At 32.5% G+C, this 24,210-nt stretch overlaps 3 protein-coding genes and 1 long non-coding RNA gene across 8 annotated transcripts; all 4 read left to right on the top strand.

The window, feature by feature from the left end:
* The first annotated feature begins 246 nt into the window (after positions 1-246).
* On the top strand, positions 247-3,331 carry LOC114178685 (transcription factor TCP14-like). Of its 4 annotated transcripts, none has more exons than XM_028064736.1 (2): positions 247-2,015; positions 2,331-3,331. In XM_028064736.1, exon 1 carries the CDS (start codon positions 688-690, stop codon positions 1,882-1,884), a length of 1,197 nt encoding a protein of 398 aa, XP_027920537.1. In that variant the 5' UTR covers positions 247-687; the 3' UTR covers positions 1,885-2,015; positions 2,331-3,331. The 4 variants fall into 4 exon arrangements, with proteins under 4 accessions (XP_027920537.1, XP_027920536.1, XP_027920535.1 ...); XM_028064735.1 differs by having other exon boundaries at positions 2,326-3,331; XM_028064734.1 differs by having other exon boundaries at positions 247-2,197; positions 2,326-3,331.
* A 3,616-nt stretch (positions 3,332-6,947) lies between these two features.
* Positions 6,948-8,914, top strand: LOC114179888. Its single transcript, XR_003603541.1, has 3 exons — positions 6,948-7,354; positions 7,977-8,060; positions 8,710-8,914. It is a non-coding gene; the product is annotated as an uncharacterized LOC114179888 (long non-coding RNA).
* A 6,261-nt stretch (positions 8,915-15,175) lies between these two features.
* On the top strand, positions 15,176-17,685 carry LOC114176257 (transcription factor bHLH47). Of its 2 annotated transcripts, none has more exons than XM_028061232.1 (5): positions 15,176-15,450; positions 15,809-15,886; positions 16,528-16,646; positions 16,776-16,900; positions 17,118-17,685. In XM_028061232.1, exons 2-5 carry the CDS (start codon positions 15,837-15,839, stop codon positions 17,484-17,486), a joined length of 663 nt encoding a protein of 220 aa, XP_027917033.1. In that variant the 5' UTR covers positions 15,176-15,450; positions 15,809-15,836; the 3' UTR covers positions 17,487-17,685. The 2 variants fall into 2 exon arrangements, with proteins under 2 accessions (XP_027917033.1, XP_027917034.1); XM_028061233.1 differs by having other exon boundaries at positions 15,246-15,450; positions 16,484-16,646.
* A 4,665-nt stretch (positions 17,686-22,350) lies between these two features.
* On the top strand, positions 22,351-24,210 carry LOC114176394 (HVA22-like protein a). Its single transcript, XM_028061436.1, has 5 exons — positions 22,351-22,650; positions 22,747-22,773; positions 22,933-23,055; positions 23,559-23,802; positions 23,889-24,210. The coding sequence occupies exons 1-5, from the start codon at positions 22,589-22,591 to the stop codon at positions 23,943-23,945; spliced, it is 513 nt and encodes a 170-aa protein (XP_027917237.1). The 5' UTR covers positions 22,351-22,588; the 3' UTR covers positions 23,946-24,210.

Genomic DNA, 24,210 nt, shown 5'->3' with positions numbered 1-24,210 from the left:
AAAGGTGCAGAACAAAAGGCAAAGGCCAAAGGCAAAATGAAATGATTACTTGAATGAGACGGGACCCGCTCGATAATCTTTCCTTTCCAGGTCTTTCAATTTTTTGACTTGGGATCGGGTCCCACTTCGGCCACCATTGTCTTTATGGATTGAATCATAAAAAGAGCACCTCACGTGGACTCTGAACCAAAGACTCTGTCCAACCACAATAAAAACCCTTCCCTTCTCTCCCCTTTCATTACTTTACTTTAGTTTAACACCCTTCAAATCTCTCTCATTTCCTCCACTTCCACACTAACCAAAACCCTTTATTTACTCCTTCAAAATCATCACAACCAAACATAACAACAAACCAATTTCTTTTCTCAAAAAAATCATGCTTTTTAAACCTCACACATATAATTCCCACTCATTATCTTTGTTGCTTCCCACCTCTCCCTTATCCCCTCTCTCTCTCTCTCTCTCTCTCTCTCTCTCTATTTCAAAACAAATTCATTCCCTTACACAAAACAAATAACTACACACACATCTCCCTCCTCTTAAAGACCAGAAAGACCCACCACACAAATTAAACTACAAACTCACTGATCACAACCTGTCTCATAAGAAAAAACGATCACCCACACAAACACAATCATACACAAAAACACACACACACACACACACTCAAACGCTCTCCATGCGATCATGGAGGGAGGCGACGATCTCCACCATCATCACCACCACCACCGTCAGAACTTCCCATTCCAGCTCCTGGAGAAGAAAGAGGACCAAGAAGCGGCCTCATGCTCCACCTCCTCCCCCTACCCTTCACTAGCAATCTCCGCGGAACCCAGCACGTCCAATTCCACCCGATCCAACCAGCTCGCGGCGCCGTCCGAGCCTCCAAACAGCAAAAAGCCGCCGCCCAAACGCACGTCGACGAAGGACCGGCACACGAAGGTGGACGGTCGTGGCCGCCGCATCCGAATGCCCGCTCTCTGCGCCGCCCGCGTCTTCCAACTCACGCGCGAACTCGGTCACAAGTCCGATGGCGAAACCATCGAGTGGCTCCTCCAGCAGGCCGAGCCCGCCGTCATCGCCGCCACCGGGACCGGAACCATCCCCGCCAACTTCACCTCTCTCAACATCTCCCTCCGCAGCTCCGGCTCCTCCATGTCCGTCCCCTCCCAGCTCCGGTCCTCCTACTTCAACCCCAACTTCTCCCTCCAACAACGGCGCACCTTGTTCCCCGGCATCGCCTTATCCTCCGACAACAACCCCACCAACACCTCCACACTCCTCAATTTCCAATCCAACAACCTGAACACATCCATGCTCCAGGCGAAGCCCGAAGCCCCCTCCTCCACCTTGGATTTGTCCGACACAAGCGCGGAGGAATCAACCCTAGGCCGAAAAAGAAGACCAACGGAACAAGACCTCTCCTCCTCCTCGCAGCACCAAATGGGGAGTTATCTCCTCCAGTCGAGTGCAGGCACGATTCCCGCGAGCCACGCCGCCAACATATGGATGGTGGCCAATTCAAACACCAATCAAGTGATGAGTGGCGATCCCATATGGACCTTCCCCCCGGTTAACAACAGTGCCTTGTATCGAGGCACCATGTCTAGTGGGTTGCATTTCATGAACTTCCCCACGCCCATGGCACTGTTGCCGAGTCAGCAACTGGGCTCTTCTGGGATTGGCGCTGTCGGGGGAAGCAGTAATAATAACAGTAATAACAACGGCAATAATAATATGAACGAAGGGCATTTGAGTATGCTTGCGGGGCTTAGTCCTTATCGTCCGGTTATCGGCGTTTCCGAATCTCAGGCGAGCGGCTCGCAATCGCATCGTGGAGGTGCCGCCGATGATCGCCATGATACCTCCAGTCACCACTCCTAGAGGGTACCATATCATATCATGTGATGTGGTGTTGGTGTGATCACCGTAAATTCTTCTTCTTACTTGTGGTCTACTTTGATTGATGCTGGCGGATGCATGATGGATAGATGGATGTGTTTAACACACGTGAGGTTGGTTTGATGATCTTCGAAATTCAGTTTTATTTATTCCCAAAATTAATTTTTTGGTGTGATTAATATTTTGGAGGGGACGGAGGGAGAAAGGAGGAGGAGGAGGGTTTTTTAGGGTTTGGCAGATGACACTATTTAACAATTGGGTATTTCGCTGCCTGCTTCTTCTTTTCTTTTTTCTGGTAAAAAAAAATGTCTTCTTTGATTGAGTTATTTCACTACACGATATCTTATCTTTTGTTTATTTATTTATTGTCCTGAATAGGGTTTTAATTAATTGGTTTGTAATGTTATGGTTTTTATGCTAAAGAGAAGAAAAGGAGCGAGTTGCATTCGATTCCATGAGGTTTGCAAAGTTTCCCACCTAACAGGCATTTGGGTTGTTTTGTTTTTCTCCGTCTCTCTTTCTGGGCCACAGCACAGAGGCCGTGTGGTAAAAGGGATGAAACAGTGTTACCGCTAGAGTGAGTAAGAAAGATGTGAAAATGAAGCGGTAGTATTAAAATTTACATTGCTTTTTGATCATTCTGATTCTAAATCTCTGCCATGAATCTCGAGGTTTACTGCATCAATGATTAAGATTTTTCAGAGAGATGGGGGTAATAGGACGGTGGGGTCAAAACCTTATCGGTTCCAGGTGTTGGCTCAGGTGGTGGGGTCCGGCTGCTGGTTATTGCCCAAACCAATGTACAATGTCACTGACAAACAGGTGGATCATTCTCCATCTTCTGTTTTCTTTTTTAATTTTCTTTTCGCCCTTTTAATGGAGCAGTTGCTGGCATCACAGAAAGATCCATGGTGAGTCTTAATGACCCTACTCAGATATGCCCCACCATTCCATCAATCAGGACCCTTCATTTTATGGGCCATGCTCCTCCTATTCAATGCATGATTGGGTCTCTCGCTGCCCACCAAAGGGAAAACGTGGAATCTCCAGTTTCATGCCCCCCTTCAAAACCCTTTTCAAAACTTACTCTTTTACAGTACTCTCTTCTCAATCTTCCCCTCTTCTGCATTTCCAACACCACATACATGTGTCTTTTACAACCACGTCCGCTAAAACTGTTAACATATCTTAAACTTCTTAACAACGTCACTTTATATCATCATCATATATTTTTGCTTTTTCTTTATAGTATTATTTATTGTTGTATGTTTTGGAATCTAATAATATCCCTCCCCTGTGTAAAATAATGAGGAAATTGTATGGTGATGCAATTAAAAATTGTAGGGAAGGGGAAAGGGGGATTAGGATATTCCCCCCACTATAAACTTTGTTGTGCAGAATGGGATTCGAAAGCAGCTTTATTTATGGAGATGATGTCAATAATATATAATAATATAGTATATATATGTGCTTGTTAAATCATAATCGGAGAAGCCCACATCTGATTAACATAATCTGCTACTTGATGAGAATGGTCAATGGAATAATGTACCTTGGTGAGGTTCCAATTATGGGCACAGAACAGTAACCTGATAATGACACTGCTAAGAGGCTTCCCACCTAGCCTTCGCTAGTTACACCTCTACAACCAAATCATCACCCACATCTCACTACGTACGCCATACAACCATAACTCGGACATGAAGCTTTTCCCATATATATATATATATATATATATATATATATATATATATATATATATATATATATATATATATATATATATATATATTCTGCATATAAAACATAATTCATAATATTTTTATTTCTAGATTCTGATGCGTGCTGTTTGGTGCACCGTAACTAATGTCTTGATTTAAGGAATAGATGAAAGATCGCTGTTTCTTTCAGTCCAGACACCATGCACTTACAGCTTCAAAGTTTCTGCTGTTAAATTGCATCGGATAAGTTCACAGTCATTTTACGGGAAGAACGGATAAGTTCACAGTCATTTTACGGGAAGAACGAAAGTTGCAGGCATATAATTAACTATAATTACTGTTATATTATATTATTTTATGGTATCAGCATAGTCAAAACATAAATGGCAATACCACTAATTTCTATGTTTTTTTTCCTCGTCTCTTTCATCCCTCACTTCCACTTGTTTCTCCCTACTCAAAGAGAGTAACCCTTCGTTGCACCCCTTCCTGCCTCCACCAGGTAAACGTATTGGCTAAGACTTTAGGAAATAATTTAAAAACAAACACATATATATAGTATAATACATGTGATATTAATGTAAGAAAACTACTACCAAAGTTCTATTTAGGTCAATAAAATGATCAATTTACAAATTTTTTAAAGACCTTTGTGAAAAAAAAAATTGAAATAGACTGATAGATAAGATTTTTATACAAACTAGATCTTTAAAATATACATAAAAAAAATAGATAAAACATAGACCTTCTAAAACTTTTCGACAAAGTCAAATGTAAACAGGTTTAACCAAGCCTAACTGATCTATTTCCCCATCTAGTGTCAACTAATTGTTGCTCTTTACTTCTGTACATGCAAATCTTATAAATATAACATGACACTTCCTTGTTTTAATTATTATATATTATGCAATTATTTATATTTTAATATTTAATTTAAAACATTTAAGTTTCTGGATATGATAGACTCGACCTCACCAACTCATTGATTGATTTAATTAATTTGAGATAATATTTTTATAAAAATAAAGTTTAGTCAAATTTGATATGGAAGTATTTAAATCAATTTTGGTAATCAGGCATATAATTGCAAGTGTTCTCTATTTCATTTTCTTGCCAAACAAGTATTATTTATATACATCACTCCACTTAAAAACCATGAAAACAAATATAGGATTAGGTTTGTTTAGTTTTCTTAAAATGAAAATTGTCATTTTTAAGGCGTTAACATATTCATGTTTCCAAAAAATTAAAATATTAATGTATTTAATTCCCTTTTATTGCAAATTTTGACACTGTTCTAATAGTTCAAACACATAGTGAGAGTATGAAAAGCGCATTGAGCGATGATATTATATTGACACTAAATTGTGGCACTGCTTTGATATAAAGTGTGGAATCCTCTCTCTATACCCTGCTGTTGCAGTGTTGTGCTTCCAAACAAATTTGAGATACTCGAGTTAAACGGGTATCTCTCTATTATTGTGTCCCCACGTGCTTCTGCTACACACCCTTATCTCCTTCTCCATCCATAAGCCAAGTAAGAAGCATCTTAATCGAAATGGCTTTTTAATTTGTTATTTTGTCTGAGAATTAAACGTTTGATTTGTGACATGGTGACATGATTAAGAAATGTTGAGTGGGAAATAGCAGCAGGGTCGTACCCATGGTTGCTCACATGGATCTGAATCTAATAAGTGACATCGTACAAAGAGGCACAGGATTGGTCCCCCTGGGTAAATGATATACCCCAAAAATATGTAGCATGAGTTAGAGCAGCTAGGCCACCAATTTCTGTAAATCGTGAACAAATTCGCTAGATTTTTGGCACAAAAGTGGCTTCCAAGTTACCTGCTAAGAAGCAACAGATTCTATATATTTGGCCCATAATATCCCTAATTCCTTCGTTTGGGCCCAGAAAATCTCTTAATCTTGGCATGGTTTCTCAGAGGGAAATATGATACATGTTCAGGCAGCACCATGTGCTTCCCTACTGGCGTTTAGCCTACAGCTTGGTGGTTACTAGTTACGACACAAGTAATTACAGGTGTAGACCCACCACCTTCCATCACCTCCACTCTTTTTTTCTCTTTCTTATGTTTCCACTTTTTATCAACATCTTCTCTACCACACATCGATTACGAACATACACTATTAACTACAATTCAAACTCCCACTGTAGATCATGCTTCCTCAATCTCAGTAAACAATCCTTGTTTTCAAAAGGAGAGTTTATAACTCATATTCATCACCCCAAACACAGACCAAGATTCCCATTGAAACTCAACAAACCATTCAAAGTTCGAAATAACTGAGGTACCAATATTAAAATCACAAAGTATCATAAATAAATTGCAACAGCTGTCGGCAGATAAATGCTGCGAAAGCATGTGTGTGTTCTTTACTCTACTGTCCGCCTCTCGTTTCAACCGGTTCCAGCATTTTTGTTTCCATTTCAAATAATATTAATGAACCATTCTGCATTTATTGTAAAGTATATATACGTAGGAAATGAATAAAAAAACATAAATGAAAGAGAATCTAATTAATGTATTAAAAAGAATACATAATATAATACTCTTCATAATGTTTGTGATTTGAAAGTGTGAGCTGATGTTAGATTTACAATAAAAATTAGGTGGAGAGTTATGTGATTATGCAGTTGAGTTTAAGAAAGCTATGGTAATGAGTAAGGAGGTTGTAAGCTAGTTATATAACTAACCTGAAGACCAGTAATGTAAAGCCACGTGTCTGTTTCCATCTCCGTCTTGATATATGTATAGTGACAAGTGATAGTTTGGGAGGTACAATAATGCAAAAATGCAGTTGCCGAAACACGGTGAGTCGCATCCCTCACATGTAATGTTTGTGATGAGAAGAGGATTTGTCCTAGCTGTTGCCTGGTGCATCTAGCATGTGGACTCTAAAATGGCGAAACAAATGAGGGTCTAGTTTGTCTCTCTTTCCACTTCGGTAGTGTGTGCACTTTTAGGCTTACTTTTATCTCAGCTATTGTCAAATTAAAGATGCATCAGTATTTTGTGAAGACAAATGAAAATTATGTGTAGGCCGTAGCATGTCTATGATACTCCTAATATGCTATATTGGAGGAAATGGGAATTCAATAATGATGTGTAAGTATCATATAATTGGGTTGAATTGATTGGGAGATGGGGCTACATATAACAACTCATGCCTCAAATTCTACAATTGATGATGCACTCAGAATAATAACACAATCATGTACAATAATTACCTCAACATGATTATTAGTCAGTACAAGCAGGTTTCTGGATGATGTATTAGTCTGCAAATTAAACAAGTCAATGTCAGAATTTTCTGTCCCCTTGGCTCCTACTTACTCAATATAAAGTTCAGCACTTTTGAGTAAAACAAAGCTCCTCAACTTTGATTAATTTATTTCTGCTTCCTTTATCAAATGTAAGTTGCATGATCATGGTAATCCATTGTAGGGGGCAATTGATGAGTCGAGCAAGACAAATGTGTGTCATTTTCATAATATGTCCTGCCAGAGGTCCCGTTTTGAAATTTTTAACCACATTATTGCACAAATTGCCTAAAGAGATTAGGTCTAAATGATGTGAGTTCATATAGCCTCATCACTCATGAATAACATGACATTGTACCGAAGAACAATGCATTTATTGCTTGGTAGATCAGTTTATCCTTACAGTACTTTCTTCGTCTTCTTTTCTGCAGATGTTGATAGCCAGGTCCATTTACCTACTTCGTCATTTATTTTAGAGTTTTATTCTATGATTATATTCAGTTAATTCATGGTTGATTGATATTAACTATTGTTGCATGCTGTAATACAACCAAATGTATCTTTTTCTCCATACTTTCCCTTCATAAGAAAAAGTGTCAGTGTCAGTATAAGGTGATCGATCAACTATATGCTACAACTTTCCAAATCTCAGACATTTTGATCTTTTTTCTTTGAGTTTTCCCCAGTTTACCTTTGTAAAGCATGATGATCGTCATAAGATCTTTTAACATGTTTTTCTTTTCAGTTTTTATCTTTTTGCATGGTTTGCATGATACAGGGAGGTTGTAAAATATTTTTAATCCGTGATCATCCATATTTTTAGTGACAACAGCATTTGGTCTTTTTAACTGGTCTCTATGTTTGAACATTTTGAGTCGCTTCAAACTTCAAAAGGGTCTTGTTTCAGTGTGATGATGAGTAATCTGGCTTAGAACTCTGGCCTGTACTATTTCATCATTCAAGTTGTACCCATTTCTGCCACCACAGAAGACACAATGTATTCGTTTCTCCCTGGAAGTCCTCTGACTAAAAAACCGTCATTCATCATTATCTTCTTCTTTTTGCAGATAGAATATGAAGCATCTTATATGCAAGCTGTGGCTGGGAACATGCACACACACACACACTCTGCACCTTGAAATTAGAAAAGGGTAACTTTGATTTATACCGTTGTGCTTCAAGCCTAGATTGCTGTAGCAGGCTATTTTCAATAATCTACTGGTCTCGCGGGTCTTGTCTCCTTTCTCTTGTCTTTACACATGTCTTATAGAATATGAGTTGCACATGTGAGATGTGGCTTTTCTTTCCTTGATGTTACGTACCCTTCCTTCCCTTTTTCTTTCTGAGTTCTTGCACACAGATAAAGCAGTGTGATTGTGACATGTTTTCCTGAGAAAAATTAAGCTTCAACAACATAAAACAATACCTACTTTTGGCCAAAGGTTTCTATATGTTCTAACTTACAACAAAAGTTTAAGATATTTTTAGCATTTTACTTGTAGGATTTATTCTGTTTACATAGGTCTACTGATGTTACAACAAAGCTCAATTTGCCTCACCTTTTGGTAATTACTGATGAACTTATTTTTTGTTGTTGATGACCATTAGGGTCATACTTGGTTCGTTTATGTTCTAAGCATCTTAACCACTTTTTCTAAGAATCTATGTATCAGTGAACAGTATATAAAAATATATGCAATTTCTATAATTCTTGAATCATTGTACTCAAATGAATATCAAAGTTAGAATTTCAGACAACATCCACCAGCATAGACTAATAATTAAATGCTTTATCTATAGGTCAACTCTGGGAGATCCCCACAATGGCACAAACAATGATGCTGACATAAGAACTCCTCCCACATGCACCAGTAGAGGAACTTGTAAGCGCCATTTGAATACTCAAATATGTTAGTGTGTCACTACAATAAAATTGTATAAGTAATGACAAATACCTTGTAAAGTTACAAGACGTTAATTTAATATTACGTTCTCCATTTATCAACTCAGAAGCCTTATCCGTTATATATATGGATGCAAGAATCTGTGATCTTCTTTTCAGAATCCTTATTTGTTACAAAACATAGTTCTGTCTATGTTCTAATCCTGTAATTTTCCGTACTAGGTAATATAAAACCATGCAGACATGTAAGCCACTTTGTTCAGCTTTGGGGCTTCCTGTTGATCTTCTGATATTTATCATTTTTTTTTTATTTCTATCACATTATATCATGTATATAATATAACGCATAGTTCTTTTCCTTAGCAAGTATATATATATCCTTTAGTATGTTATGTATATCAGTTATTTTCATTCTTTTTTTCATTACTAATTATATATATAATTTTTTTTCTTCTTTTATTTGTACTTGTTCTAGGCAAAAAGTACTAAATCCAATCAGTCAAAGCATTCACTATGCTATGCATTTTTTATAATTTCTTCACCCTTTATGTAGTTCTGACCCCATACATTTTAACATGTCAACCTTTAAGGGTCTTTAAAGTTCTCTTCACTCTTTTATTGCTTCTATTAAATTCGTTGACTCGCTTAAATGCGTCTTTAACCGCCAAACCTCTAATATTCTCTAACATCCTTATACATATGACCTGATCGAGATTAAAACCTAGAATCTGAGCATCATTTGGCCCAAAGACCTAATCGGCATTGGGCTTACACCACGATACTATATGTTTCTTCTTTCCATTCCACTAGAGTTTATAATTACAAATTTTTCTAGTTACTAACATTCATTTGTATGGATAATATCATCTCTTATTTTAAAGTTGTATTATATTGATGTTGTTTTCAACATCAACACATGGTTATTTTAAAATTGTATTATATTAATATCATATCTTATTTAGTTCCTATATTTTTTCAAAACTCCTACTTTATTTTTACATAAATGGAGGAAACATATTAATTAGGGGATTAATATGAAGTGTGGGAGGTATGTCAAAATTGACCACTATGTACTATGTATTAGGGATGGTAATGTGCGCTGATCCAACCCATTTAGGCCCACCCCGCACATGACTCACAAAATGTGGGCCGAGCTGACTTGGCCTGTAAAATGTAGGTTAGGTTGACTCGTTCTTTTTTTTAACTCTTATTGTAAAGCTTTTAATGTTCAACAAATTGGAAAACTTTAACAAGTTCACAAAATTAAACAAAGGCTTTAGGAAGTTGGATGATAAATTGATAATTCAACATTGTCATCATATTCATATTCATACTTTGACGTACATGATGTATTTTTCAAATTTTAGGACATTCAAAAATACATAATACTTATCTTTTCCATTCATATAAGAATTTGGAATGTTCATGCAAAAGTTTAGAAGGAAAGTAAATTATATACACAAGTGCAAGTTTCTCTTTTTTATGTGGGTCAACCCACGCGAATCAACCCAAGCAGGTCAGCCCGCGTGGGCTGCAGACTTTGTAGGTCAGGCTTTTACATGCTAGCGGGCTCAATATCTTGACTCACCCCGCGTTTTTTTGGCAGGCCGACTCGCCGAACCAAACCTACATTACCACCTCTATTATGGGTCTTTTTAGAATGATTGACACTTCTATAGTCGAAACCAATGTTAAAGTCAACAAAACATATTCCTAAAAAAATAACTTAATTGTGAACAATTTTCGTGATCCAACTAATTCTCGAAAAGGTTGTTGTAGTCGCAACATAAAACAAGTCTAGGTAATTTGGCGATTCCATGTATTTAAATTGATATTTTCAAAAAAACAATTCGTACACAAATAATGAAATATGAAAGTGAGAACAAAATTCATATAACATAATTTCTTATCAAGACATTTCAATCAAAAATTTTCCATTTTATTTTACATTAGAAAAATTTGAATATAATTTGGCTAGTTGGGATAAATGAGTTTCATCATGATTAATAACAAAATAATACAAAAATGTTTCATCTTAAGTAACTTACTCATTTAAATATTCAAGGTTATGCCTCCAACTAATGTCATCAATTTTTTATTTATTATAAAATTATTATTTAAAAAAATAAGACTAATCTTTTCATATTTATTCGTCAAAACAAATAATAAATATTAAAAATCAAAAAATATAAATAGTTAAAGAAGATCGATACATAATTATAGATAAATAATATAAATAGGATTAATGTATAAATAATATAAATAAAAATAAAAAGGATGATAACAGACCTCACTGAGCATAAATATGAATAAATAATTAAATATAATGAAATTATAGGACACCTCGCTTACCTTAATTAGAACTATCAAAACGGGTAAGCCAACTTGACCCGGATCCACCACGGGTTAATGATTTAGTGAGCCAACCTAACCTAGCTCACCTTCTAGCGAGCCAAAAAAATTCGAACTCGGCCTGACCCACTACGGGTTGGCGGGTTAAACAGGTTGACTCACGAGTTCACTTAATTAAAAAATATATAATTTTTTTATTTATTTTTCAATCAAAACTAAATTATAATTCTAATTAAAATCTAAATAAACTTTAATACAATCCAAATATGAAACAAAATAAAAAAAAAATACAAATTGTTCATGTGTTGGCAAAAAAAAAAAACCTAACATGACCAAATGTAAAGCCCAACTTAATAAAAAAACACTTGTGTGACACTTTTATCTGCGAGTTGGTGAGCCAACCCGGCTCACCACGGGTTCAACCCGGATGAATCGGGTTCTAAATGAGCTGGGTAAAAAATCAACCCGTATTAAAATTTGTAAAAAAATTTCAACCCAACCCGATCCAAACTCGTGGTGAGCCGAGTTGGCTCGCGGATTCCAACCCATTTTGACAACTCTAACCTTAACAACTATGTTCTATAATGAAATATAAAATGAATATAATTTCAAATGTCTCTTTTCCTTACCTTAACAACTTAACAAGATATATTGGACTAAGAGTGTTTAAATATAACTATGATTTCTTCCTATTCTTCTCTTTATGATTTCTTCCTATTCTTCTCTTTATCTCTCTCCTTTCTCTAATTTATAACCTAATTATATTAAAATTTTATTTATTTTATTGCAAGTAATATTACTTGCATTAAGATTTTACCAATGTTTATCACATCAACGTGCTCCTTAATTTCGATAGTGTGGAGTATTTTTCTTTAAAATAATTCATGTTAGGACACTTAATTTTTCCTTTATCATCACTAACATTGCATTGGACAAAACTAAGTTTATTTTTCACTCCTAGTTTATAATAACTACTTTTGTATGTTGAATTAATCCAAATCTAATTAATTAAATAATTATATTTTAATGTTGCTAAAAAATAAAATATAGTTATACGTAAAAACAAGTTTTAATTAACATAAAAACCAATAAAAAAATAATGTTAACCGTTAAAAAGTTTACCAAAAAAATTAATTAAATATGAATGTGAGACTTCATTGAATGGAGAGATATTGTTTGGAAATTTCTAAAAGATATCACTACTAAAAACAATCATACTTCTTGTTAATTTTGTTTTAAATTTTTTTCGTAGATAATACTTACAAATTTTGTTGTGAAAATAAAATTGCAAGAAATTGTTATCAATTTTCTTGCAAAATATAATGTATAAAATACGTTTCAGAAATACTTACAAATTTTATAATTTTGTAGGAAATGATTATCCACAAATGAATTATCTGTTAATTAAAATTCTTAGAAAAAATAACAGAAAAAAATATTTTCTTGCAAATTTTTTTAACAAATTTGCAAGTAAAATTTCATGTAATACGAGATTTACTAGTAGTGTATTTTTGTTTTTATAAAATTTGTTATATAAATTTATATTATTTTAATTAATTGAGTTAATTATTCAATTTTCAATGTAAAAATGATGAAATTAATGATAGTTAATTATGCCTTAACCTAGATGGTATTAGTTAGCATTCTCCTATTAGATATCACATTTTACTTCAATAACAAATCTAACTAATCTCTTATAACATCATTACATTTTCATGAATTTTTCTAATATACATTTTAATGATTGTGAATTTAATTTGAATTACTCAATCTATTTCAAATTAATTGAAATCTACAAGTTACATTTAAATATATACAACAAATCAAGTTTTAAATTTATAAATGCAAGTTTCAATTCAATCCAATCACCTTATAAGCTTTTTTATTTAATATAATCAATTAATATCTATAAGCAACACATTCTAAACAAATATATAATTCAATGACACTTATTAATTAGTTCAACAAATTAATGATGAAATAATAAATACAAATAACTATCTTGAATGTTACAATGTGGATCCAAAGCAAAAAAAAAAACACTAAGAAAGACAGAAACAATTATGTCACACACTAAATGAAACATAAACCAATGGAGGTGGAGACTGGAGGAGACACTAATAACACATGGAGAATTACAAACACAAAAGTGTATGTATATAATGCTACCAATGACACAAGCAAATAAATATTGAAGGTAAGACTTACACAAACAATTCTTTTAATAATCTTCATAAAAAGATTTAAATGATAACAACTATACACATAATCATTGGTGGTGATTACTGATGAAATATCGTTATTATAAAATTGTCATATTGGCTTTTCTTTTTGTCAACAGTTTTTTTTATATCAATAATCATTAAAAAACATTATGATAATTTTATATATAAATAACTTTTTCTCAAACATTCTTCTATACAAGAGATTTAAAAATTAATGAATATATATTTATATATAAGTTAATCAATATTTTATATTTTAAGTTCAATTTAAAAATATTTAAGAGTAAATTAAAATATGGTCATTTTTAACAACAAATATGATTATTTCAACATTTTTCTATTATAGGAAAAAATTATAATTTAGGTATGACAAATTTTACTATTTTCACATACTAGACACTTTATGTGGGGTATTTTCATTCTTTTTTAGGTATGGAAGAAATTAAAAAGTGTAATATATGAGAAAAATAAGAAGCTGAGTTGGAAAATAATTGACATGGCAAACATGGTCCCCGTGGTTCCCATGGGAAGTTGGTTGGCACACGCGTTGGGAAAATCCTTTAGCTTTGGTTCCATCTGATGCATCCTTGTGGAGGCCACGCGCCAAAACTTCTTAATATGTCTTTTGCACACTTCTCCAAGACTAATATTTTATTTTTAGGATAATAATATTTTGAGTAATAAATTTTGATAACTTTTTTATCATAAAATGTTATTTTTAAATAATTTTAAAATATTAAGAATAAAAAAATTTATTTAAAAAATAATATATAAAATTATAAGAGAAATTTGTCGAAATTTAATAATATAAAAATATTTAATAGTTAAAAAATATTTTCCTTATTTTCAATAGTAGGATAAATTCGAGAACTGTCCCTAAAAACTTAAAACTGCATTTTTTTTTATAACAATTAAAAGTATATGTGTTCAAAATGAAAATAATTAGAAGGGCTTTGGTGTCTCTGTGCTATCAGGATTTGGAGTTCTTTTTTGAGCCTAAGATCTCTTCAAAACCGAAAGAAGCTTTTCTTCCTACACCCTGTGATTGCTACCTGCGTCCCACAGTAAAAAGCAAAATGATCAAAATATCCTTGAAGTTATAATTTTACCCTAATTCTAACTCTTTCTGCTTTCACTTTCACTTTGTTTATGGTTTTCTGGTTTACATGTCTCCATCACACCATATAGTCACCATTGAAGTCCACCACATTATCCCTGAGTTCATGCATTGTCACTATTTATTCTTCTTTTTGTCAAAGATCATGTGAGAGCGTTTGTTTTATTTTTTATTTTTCTTGGGATGCATGGGTATTTTAAAAGTCACAGGGGTGCTACTAGTAATTGTAATGATGTAAAAGAAAAAATTATCCATACGCGTTCTACATTTTCCGCACGATCTCATGAAGAAACAACTTAATTTGATCTATTATCTTAACATTTTTAACAATTAAGTCATACAATTTAAAATATATATATATATATATACCTTAATTAATTTGTATGTAATTTTTATTAAAATAAATAAAAATAAAAATAAAATAATAATTATTATTATAATTTATGCATTATATAAATATATTATTTTTTAATGATGTTTGTTTTCTTTTAGTTTATTTAAATTATCTCTTTTATTTTATTTTATTTTATTTTCTTTGTTACACATTCTCACTCAAACAATCTATCCAAAACAGAGAAAGGTGAATATAGTAATAATTATATATATATATATATATATATATATATATATATATATATATATATATGGAGAAAAAATTAAGAAAACTTACGGGAGTATGAATTTAAGTTTGTGTAAATAAAAAATGTTTAAAAGAAAATCACGTGGCGAACTCATCGGTGATTGCTGATTGCACTGAATGAACTTGACCTGGCCACGCGCCTTCGTGTGACAGGTGCTATCCCGCCACACGCCATCGCGACAACCCAATCCTCTTTCCTCTTTCTTCTGCCCTAATTCTCATTTTCTAACTCTCTTATTTTTACTCCAAACTCCATCCTTCAATTTCACTGTTCCAATTCTATTTCTGTTCAGTCTCCTTAGCGGTTAGTAAGCAAAACCTCTTTCTCTTATGCGATTATGCAATTTTTCTGTTTTCTTTGTTTTATTCAGTTATCCCCTTTTATTATCCTCTGAATTTATTGATGCTCTGTTTGGCTGCTAAGAATTGTGAGAATTAAAATTGGGAATTCAACTTCTTTTCTCCATATCTCTATCTGATTGGATTGCTTGGGAGGGAATTGATTGTATCAAGAAACATGGATTTTTCTTTGGTATCCGACTCAAAAAAGAAAATTAAATATTTCTTGGGGTGTTCAATTTACTAGTCCTTACTTTTTATAAGAGGAGTAAGTGCAGTCAGTATTGAAGTAGTTTTGTTGTTTCCTGTTTGGGAAATTTTAGAATTTTGGTGCTGGAAGGCTTTGTTCACATGGGATCAGAAGGTGTGGCTCCTGCTGTTGTTGAGACATCAAAAAGCAGGTCAGCTATTCTCATGTTTTAATGGTGATATGTCATTTCATTGGGACAACTGCAAGAATAAGATCGATATGCTCATGTTGTCTCTCATTTTTAAAGAATGTGACAAGGGCTGGTAGTTTTTTCTCACAGTGGCAATTCCTTTTGTACTTCTTTGGTTCAAATTCATGTGGACAAATTTACTGAAATTGTCTGAAACATTTGATCTATTGATTTGATGCAAATATAATTGTAATTCTGTGGAGGAAAGCTATTAGTTAATTTGTCTGGCTGTACTTGTTAGGACAAAAGATTTGACCAGAACTATTGATAAAATTTTCTTCTAAAATTTTAAATTAAATTTTAAAATAGCTAATTTATAGAAGTTCTTCACCCAGTTTTTCCAAAAAATTGTTTTTGATTAATATTTAAACTAATTTTAATATCTGTGAGAAACTTAATTTATTTTACTTTCTTAATTTTCTTCTCTAATAATTACATATTGAGAAGTGTAAAAGAACAGGACTAATATCACTACTTTTTCACTTCTCTTGCATGACACTATTCTATGTGAAATTACAAGTTCATCTCTTGCATGAGTAGTTTTATGTGGAATTACAGGTTCTTCATCTGGATTCAGTTCTTGTAAACTTGATTTGCTTCAGGTCTTCTTCTGGTAAAATGAACCAAGGGAAAGTTCCCAAGAAAATTCACAAGGCTGAAAGGGAGAAAATGAAACGTGAACATTTGAATGAACTCTTTCTTGATCTTGCCAATGCACTTGGTAACCTCTTGTGCCACTATCCTGTATCTTGAATATGTTCAGACTTTACATCCTTGGTTTCTTATTACTCAACATGATTTTAAGTGTTTTTTGTCTTCCTTTTCTTGGTATTTTTTTTTGTGAGGATAGATGTGAATGAGAACAATGGAAAGGCTTCTATATTGTGTGAAGCGGCTAGGTTGCTAAAAGACTTACTCTCTCAGATCGAGTCCCTCAAGAAAGAGAATGTCACACTGTTGTCTGAATCGCATTATGTAAGATGGACTCTCTTTTTCCTCCTTCATTTTTACCCTTTTGAGAGTGTTAAATAACATGTGGATGACTGGAAACACTTTGTATTTACTTAATACTTCGGCCAGATCCTTGAGCAAATTACCATTTCATCATATTTTTAAAATTGATAAGTTTATGTAGTGTCACACTGTAGCCTTGTTTCTCTTTTGATTTCACATGATTGCGTTCCTTGGGCAGGTGACCATGGAGAAAAATGAGCTGAAGGAGGAGAATTGTAGCCTAGAAACTCAAATTGAGAAACTTCAAGGAGAGATACAGGCAAGAGTTGCTCAATCTAAACCTGACCTGAATGTACCTCCTAATTTGGAACTTGAGCCACTGGAGCAGTCAAATTTTCCAGGACAGAGTCTCCAATTGCATACTATGGAACCTAACTTGCAGCAAGGATCTGCAGTTTTGCTTGTCCCTTTTCGTCCCGATCTTCAAGCTTCGTTTCCAGCTCCTAATGTTAACGAAGTAGCTCCAAATTCTAGTTCTGTTATCAGTAAACCGCATGCAAGGTATCCCACAGCTGCAGATTCATGGCCATCACAGCTGCTTGGATAGTAACCAAACTTCAATTTAATTTGTATAGTTTCGGCATTGGTTTAACATGCAACTAGCTTTCTTGGTAGCAATGCCTCTGTGGAGATTTCATGTATAAATTATATATATTCAATTATCAACTACTATCTCACTCGTTTGCTTTGTTTTCTTGTGGCTGAAAGCCACTGGTTACTTGTAGAAACGTACGTTTTTGGGTGCTTTTCCTCGGGACCACGTCTGATGAATGAGTCGTCTATTCTCGGATGCAATGTTTTCTTCACACATTTTTTTTAAGAAACTTTTTCTTCCGCCCATAACATGCCAAAATTATTATTTTCTTCCGCCCATAACAATATATTCAATGAATGAAGCAAAGACCGAATTCAGGTTTACATCCTTAAACTAAACATTTAATAATATAAGAGTTCACTCATGGTGCTTACGAAGGACTTACCAATTTGCATATAATTTGCATATCAATGACACACAAAATGTTACCCCTAAGTGCATGCTTTTTGTGAATGATATAATATTTGATTGAGGTATACTTTGAAAAACTAAGAGCTTTTGTGTAAGTGCGAGTAAAAAGAGTATGTGCATTACAATTTTAACAAAAGACAATAAATTTAACTTGAAAGAAAAAGCAGTAGAGAATATCATACTATAGGCTCCTAAGTTTGAATGTTCGGACCAATCGTATAAAACAACGGAGGAATCAATAAACATACCACATGACTATAACTTGGATGTAAAAGGACATTACAAATTATTTGTGATAACCACATAGTAATTCAATTAAAAATTGCATTTTAGTACATAATAGGAGTAACGAGACAGGATAGTCCGGTTCATTTTTGTTCGCCTGTCCTTAACCCGCCAAAGAGGATATCATTGGGTTGACCTATTACCATAAATGGGCCAGAAAATGTAACCTGCCCTATCACAGGACAGGCTAGCCCACTACTTTTTTCTTAAATCATTTTTAATTTTTAATTTTCAAAAAATTTTAAATTTGTATTTATAATTTTTGTCTTTATATATACTTATAAATGAATATTTAAAGCATATTTATTTATATAAATATTTTTTAAGCTTTTAATTGATCAATTAATATTTTTAATTAGATTAATTAAAATAATTATTACATTTACATGTTAAATTACTTCATTGTAATTAATAATTGAAACTTAGTTTATAAGATTAATGATTTAAATTATAATAGTAATGTATATTTATATCTTTACAAAAAGTATAATATAAAAAAGTTGATCTTTTAACTTGTTTTTAAATAAAAATTTTATAAAAAAAGTCCACTCTTTGTCGCTCATGTTGGCAAGTTAGACGGACCGGACCAAAACAGATTAGCGGATTAAAAATATTTATTTCGTTTTGGTAGACTGACTCATCAAGTCCAACTTACTTTACATCAATTTTAAAGGGATAATATGAATGATAAGTAACACTATAACAAAAATGATAGAATTTAATTTGAGATCAGAAGATAGAGGGAAACGACTTGAATTGGAATGAATTAAACTAAACTTTTACGTAATGTTTGATTCCAACGAGAGATTTTTAGGAAGTAAGAATTTGTAGATCAAGTTAAACAATCAATGCATCTTTTCACGAAGAACGAAGTCAATATTTTTTTAAACTTTCTTCGCATAACTGCAAAAATTTGCGATATATATTATATATATTAGAATGAAAAATATTTAATAATATTTTATATCTTTTATTATATATATTATTTCTATAAAAAATAATATAATATAAAAAAATACAATAAAATACTTCTTTTATTCTAATAAATATAATTAATTAAACTTCATAAAATATCTTTTTATTCTAATACAATAAATATTTATAATATATTAATAGAAACTAATTTTAAAAACATATTTAATCTATTATATCAATTGCATCATTCACATATTTTTACAAATTTTTTCTTTAAAATCTTTTATCCACTGCTTTAAATCTCTTATCTCTTAGTCTAAATAACATCATAATCAACTTTCCATATTTTTAAATTTGTCTATTCACTCTCCCTCATATTCATTCCTAGATCCAAATACGTTGTTAGAAATTAAAGTCATCCATCATTAGAGATGATAAAAAATTATATTAAATCATTTTAGTGAAAATTTATTGAAGTTAATTAACATTTTATTGGTTTTATTAAATCATAAATAACAAAATAAAGAAAAGGGATAGTAATTACTATACATATTATTGTTAGAATAATAGTTTATTAAATTTAATAAATTGAGTCGGTATTAATAATATCATAATTAAGAGATTACTAAATTTACTGGAATGAACATTGGAGTCTTGTGTTTTTTCTTATCTTTTATTTCTTAAGTATTTTAGCTGACAAAATTATTAACTTCTTAAAATGTTTACGGTTTTAGAATATTCCTATTTAAGAGGTCATATCATTATGAGTGAAATATAGGAAAAAAAATTCTAGGCATCATGAGTAATGTTCTTTTTTAGACTTCTTTGCAGTGGCAACTGATAATGAAAAATTAAACATCATTTGTGGAGCCGACGAATCCTTTGTTTTATGATCAGTGTGACCATTGAGACGGTGACCCAGAATTTGGACAAAAAAAATTAAGATTAAATATGTTTTTGATTTTTTAATTTTCAGAAAATTTTAAAATTAATTTATTTTAAAATTTTGAATTAATTTAGTTTTTTCAAGGCATGTTGATTATTTTTTTTAGACTCAAAAGTATTGATAGGTAATTAAACATGGTATACTTGAAAACAATGAAGTGCTCATAACAAAAAGAAGTTTGATGCACTAAAGCTTAAAAAATTTAAACCCAAGAACTATTTGTTCTGAGCCATCGGTGTATTTTGGGACCTGCAATTTTGTTATATTTGATTTTATGATATTTATAATAGATAAATGTTTTTTAATAGGGTAGCACAATAAAAAAAACTCTATAATTATATATATTTGTTGATTAAAAAAACTTGGGTTCAAATCAAGAAGCATCAAGGGTCTATAAAGACTAGACAACATCATTAACTTCGTGGTGAGTTTGAAATAATTCAGATAAGTATGGATAATTAATGTATATATGTATGATGACATTTGTAATTAGGATTCTCACATATGGTGACATAATTGAAGAAATAAATGTTGTTAAAAAGATACTTTGATCTTTAACATCAAAATTTAATTTGTTGTGTGCTTTAAAAGAATAAGAAGGAATAGATGCTCTTTCACAAAAGTTCATTATTGGTGTAAAAATAATAAGGAAAATGGTTTTTTAATAACTAAATTTTGTTAACTTTATCTTACAATTTAAGGTTACAATTTAAGGTGACATCTTTTAAATGACTTTTAATTTTTTCATTTTTTCATTTATTTATATTTCAAAATCACTTTGAAGATGTCACCTCAGATTGTAAGAAAAAATTGTCAAAATTTAGTATCATTATCTAAATAACAAATTAAACAGTTATAAGCTGAAGAACAAACATTGAAAGCTTCTATCAATACTTCATTCCAACTAGGGGTGGTAATATGGGCTTGGCCAGACAGGCCAGTCCACAAGCCCGCCTAAAAAAGCACGAACTAGGATATTGAGTCTGCTGACCCACAAAAATTCGTAACCCGCACTAGCCCGGATATGATACATGTATTAGATACGACACGTATATGATTGTCAATATGTTTATTTTGAAAATAATATGATACAATATGTTATATATGTATATTGAGAAGTATATAGAAATTCTTAAAAGTATGGTATTATATAATTGTTATTGTGTGAATCTAAATTAAAATCATATCTATTAAACATTGTCATAATTAGATACTTTATTGTTAAGTATCAATAAAATATCTTAAAATATCGAACATTAATACATCTCACACACAAATACCCATTTGAAATATAGGTTCATCATAAAATTTTGTAATATAAGTCCTGTTATGGTGAATGAAATATATAAAGAAAGAGAAGATTGTCTATCAATTATTACATATGATAGGTAATTTTGAATGTAAATTTATTTGTTGGTCTCTCCGTATAATGTATATATTTAATAGTAAACAAAAGTAATAAACTTTTAATATGTAGTAACAAAATCCACTTAAGAAATTTATATATGATTAATAATAACTAATTCCGTTAATGAAATATTTTATTCTTTCTTTCACAACATTCTAATACTATCAGTCGAATTAATAGTTGAGTGTACACTTAATTATCTTTTTTAATCTTTATAAATATAATATAATCCCTCTTACATAATATAAAACTAAAATCCTTTAAATAGATATTAATACAGAGTAGAGGAAGTTATTTTTTGATCACACAAATAAAGTGAAGTTATTCTAGAAAAAAAGAAGCACAAAGGATAAAGCCCTTACATTAAGCATACTGTAAAGTAATGTTTTAAGAAAACAAAAGAAAATAAAAAGAGGTTGGTAGTTTAGTTAGGACAATGTCGGTGGCGGCAATTTCGTGATACCCACGGAAACCAAGATTCTTTTGCTTCACCTTCAATTTGACTTCGTAAGTTTAAATTTTTAAACAGTTTCAGAAATAAATATTTAAGAGTATTACACCTGTTTCTCTGGAAAATGAATAAATATATCAATACTAAATTACATTAAAAAATTAGTGATTTATTTATTATATAATTAAGGGTTAGTTAGCGCCTAGGTAAATAACGTTTATTTGGTGAACCAACCCAGCTAATTAAATCGTGACGGGAGAAAACTTCACTGCCAGAGGACCACGGTGTTCCACAATCGATCCCAACCACGGATGAAATCTAGGGCGTAATATACGGTGAGATGCAGATAGTGTTATCGTAGTATCGGATACACAAAAAACAAACTTCCCACCGCAATTCCACTCTGTTCAATTATTCTCTTTTCTCGTTACTTTCACCACCGCTAGCTCCTGCTTTTTCTTCATCTTTCTGAATTTTTTCTCTCACACGCAACACACAGTGCTAAATTGCGCACACAGCACTTCACACACTCTTTTTCTTTTTCCTCTTTCCGTTGCGAGTGAGAATAGAGAAGTGACAGAAGAAGCCCCCTCAAAAAAGTTAAGCCCTTAAGAGAAGCAATTACTCTATACATCAGAATGGGATCTGGGGCTGGTAATTTCCTCAAGGTTCTTCTCAAAAATTTCGATGTCCTTGCTGGGTATGTTTCTCTTCTTTTTTTCTCTCTCTAATTTGCGTTTTCTTTTCTTTTAGACTGATGATATATTACATTGTCTATTTTTTGTTTCTATTGCAGGCCTGTGGTTAGTCTTGTTTATCCTCTGTAAGTGCAATCTCAAATCTCCTCTTTTCTTTACACTTAGGATTTTGTTTTTGTTAAATGTTTCGTTTGCATTTATTCCATCGAAATGTTAGGTCAGAATGTTGTTTGAGAATGATAGAGTGATTTCTGATTGGCGTGGGTTTTTGTATTATGATGCAGATATGCTTCGATTAGGGCAATTGAGACCAAGTCTCCTATTGATGATCAGCAATGGCTCACTTACTGGGTTCTCTATTCCTTAATCACCCTCTTTGAACTTACATTTGCAAAACTCCTTGAATGGTATGCCACCATTTTTTTTTTATCTCTTTTATCATTTTTCTTGTTTGGGTTAATTGTTCTTGAAGGTTGTTGAGTACTATGTAAATGCGGTGATAAGTTTGTTGGGTTTTCTAGAGAAATTGTTGTTAGTTAATTTATGCCACTAGTTTTTAGGGGGGTAAGGCTGACTTTGGCCTCCTGTCAATTTGGGGATATTCATGAAATCTTAGTCTTTTTGATGATTAATTAGGATGTAATTTATGCTAAGAGAAATCAAGAAAAAGAAGCTGCTAAATTATTAATTACATATTAGTACATAAGCATGAATGCAAGAGCTATTATGGAAGGCACTACAAAAGGCTTCACTGAGAATATTCTTCATAGTGTAACCAGAGAATGTTGAATTGCTGTAATGTATTTTCTGTGTTATATCAAGCTTTTTTGTATTAGTAAGTTGTGACAAATATATTTACAAGGGTAATTTCTTTAACATGTGGCTGAATTTTCACAACTATGTATTTCAGGATTCCGATATGGCCTTATGCAAAGCTAATTGCAACATGCTGGTTGGTCCTTCCTTACTTTAGCGGTGCTGCTTATGTATATGAGCATTACGTGAGACCTATATATGTGAATCCTCAAACCATTAACATCTGGTACGTTCCAAGGAAAAAGGACACCTTTGGTAAGCGAGATGACATTCTAACTGCTGCAGAGAAGTACATCCAAGAGAATGGAACTGATGCATTTGAGAATCTGATCAATAGGGTATTTCCATCTATAGAACCCAGTTGTTCAGTAATTATGCTTTGTTTTTGTGTCCCACTTGTGCTAACGGTGTCATGGCTTTGCAGGCTGATAAATCCAGAAGGGGTGGCGGTTATTATACAGCGTATGATGAGACTTATTAAGCGCAATCATGTAATTTCTGTCTTTCGTGGATGTACATGTTATTTATATTTTTGTTTTACCCTCTCTGTGGGAATACTTTTAACCTTTTTTTTCAACCCTTTACCGAGTTATTATTATCCTGTAGCTAGCTTGGGATTAGTCGTCTATGCTTTGTATAATGGCTATGACACCCATGGTATATGTAATGTTAGTTCAACAGCAGAAATTCGTTGATTTTTTTCCTTTTGTTATATTCCGAACAAAACCACACCAATGTTAATGCCA

Source organism: Vigna unguiculata, chromosome 3, assembly GCF_004118075.2.
Source record: "Vigna unguiculata cultivar IT97K-499-35 chromosome 3, ASM411807v1, whole genome shotgun sequence".
NCBI lineage: Eukaryota > Viridiplantae > Streptophyta > Magnoliopsida > Fabales > Fabaceae > Vigna > Vigna unguiculata.
The sequence above is the reverse complement of the archived record's forward strand: the minus strand, read 5'-3'. Positions and strand labels throughout refer to the sequence as shown.

Excerpts from the sequence above, each read along its gene's own strand:
- LOC114178685 (XM_028064736.1), top strand. The coding sequence starts at position 688 with ATGGAGGGAGGCGACGATCTCCACCATCATCACCACCACCACCGTCAG.
- LOC114176257 (XM_028061232.1), top strand. The coding sequence starts at position 15,837 with ATGGGATCAGAAGGTGTGGCTCCTGCTGTTGTTGAGACATCAAAAAGC. Across the intron at positions 15,887-16,527 it reads GTTGAGACATCAAAAAGCAG|GTCTTCTTCTGGTAAAATGA; the intron begins GTCAGCTATTCT and ends GATTTGCTTCAG. Across the intron at positions 16,647-16,775 it reads TGATCTTGCCAATGCACTTG|ATGTGAATGAGAACAATGGA; the intron begins GTAACCTCTTGT and ends TTGTGAGGATAG.
- LOC114176394 (XM_028061436.1), top strand. The coding sequence starts at position 22,589 with ATGGGATCTGGGGCTGGTAATTTCCTCAAGGTTCTTCTCAAAAATTTC. Across the intron at positions 22,774-22,932 it reads GTTAGTCTTGTTTATCCTCT|ATATGCTTCGATTAGGGCAA; the intron begins GTAAGTGCAATC and ends ATTATGATGCAG. Across the intron at positions 23,056-23,558 it reads TTTGCAAAACTCCTTGAATG|GATTCCGATATGGCCTTATG; the intron begins GTATGCCACCAT and ends TATGTATTTCAG.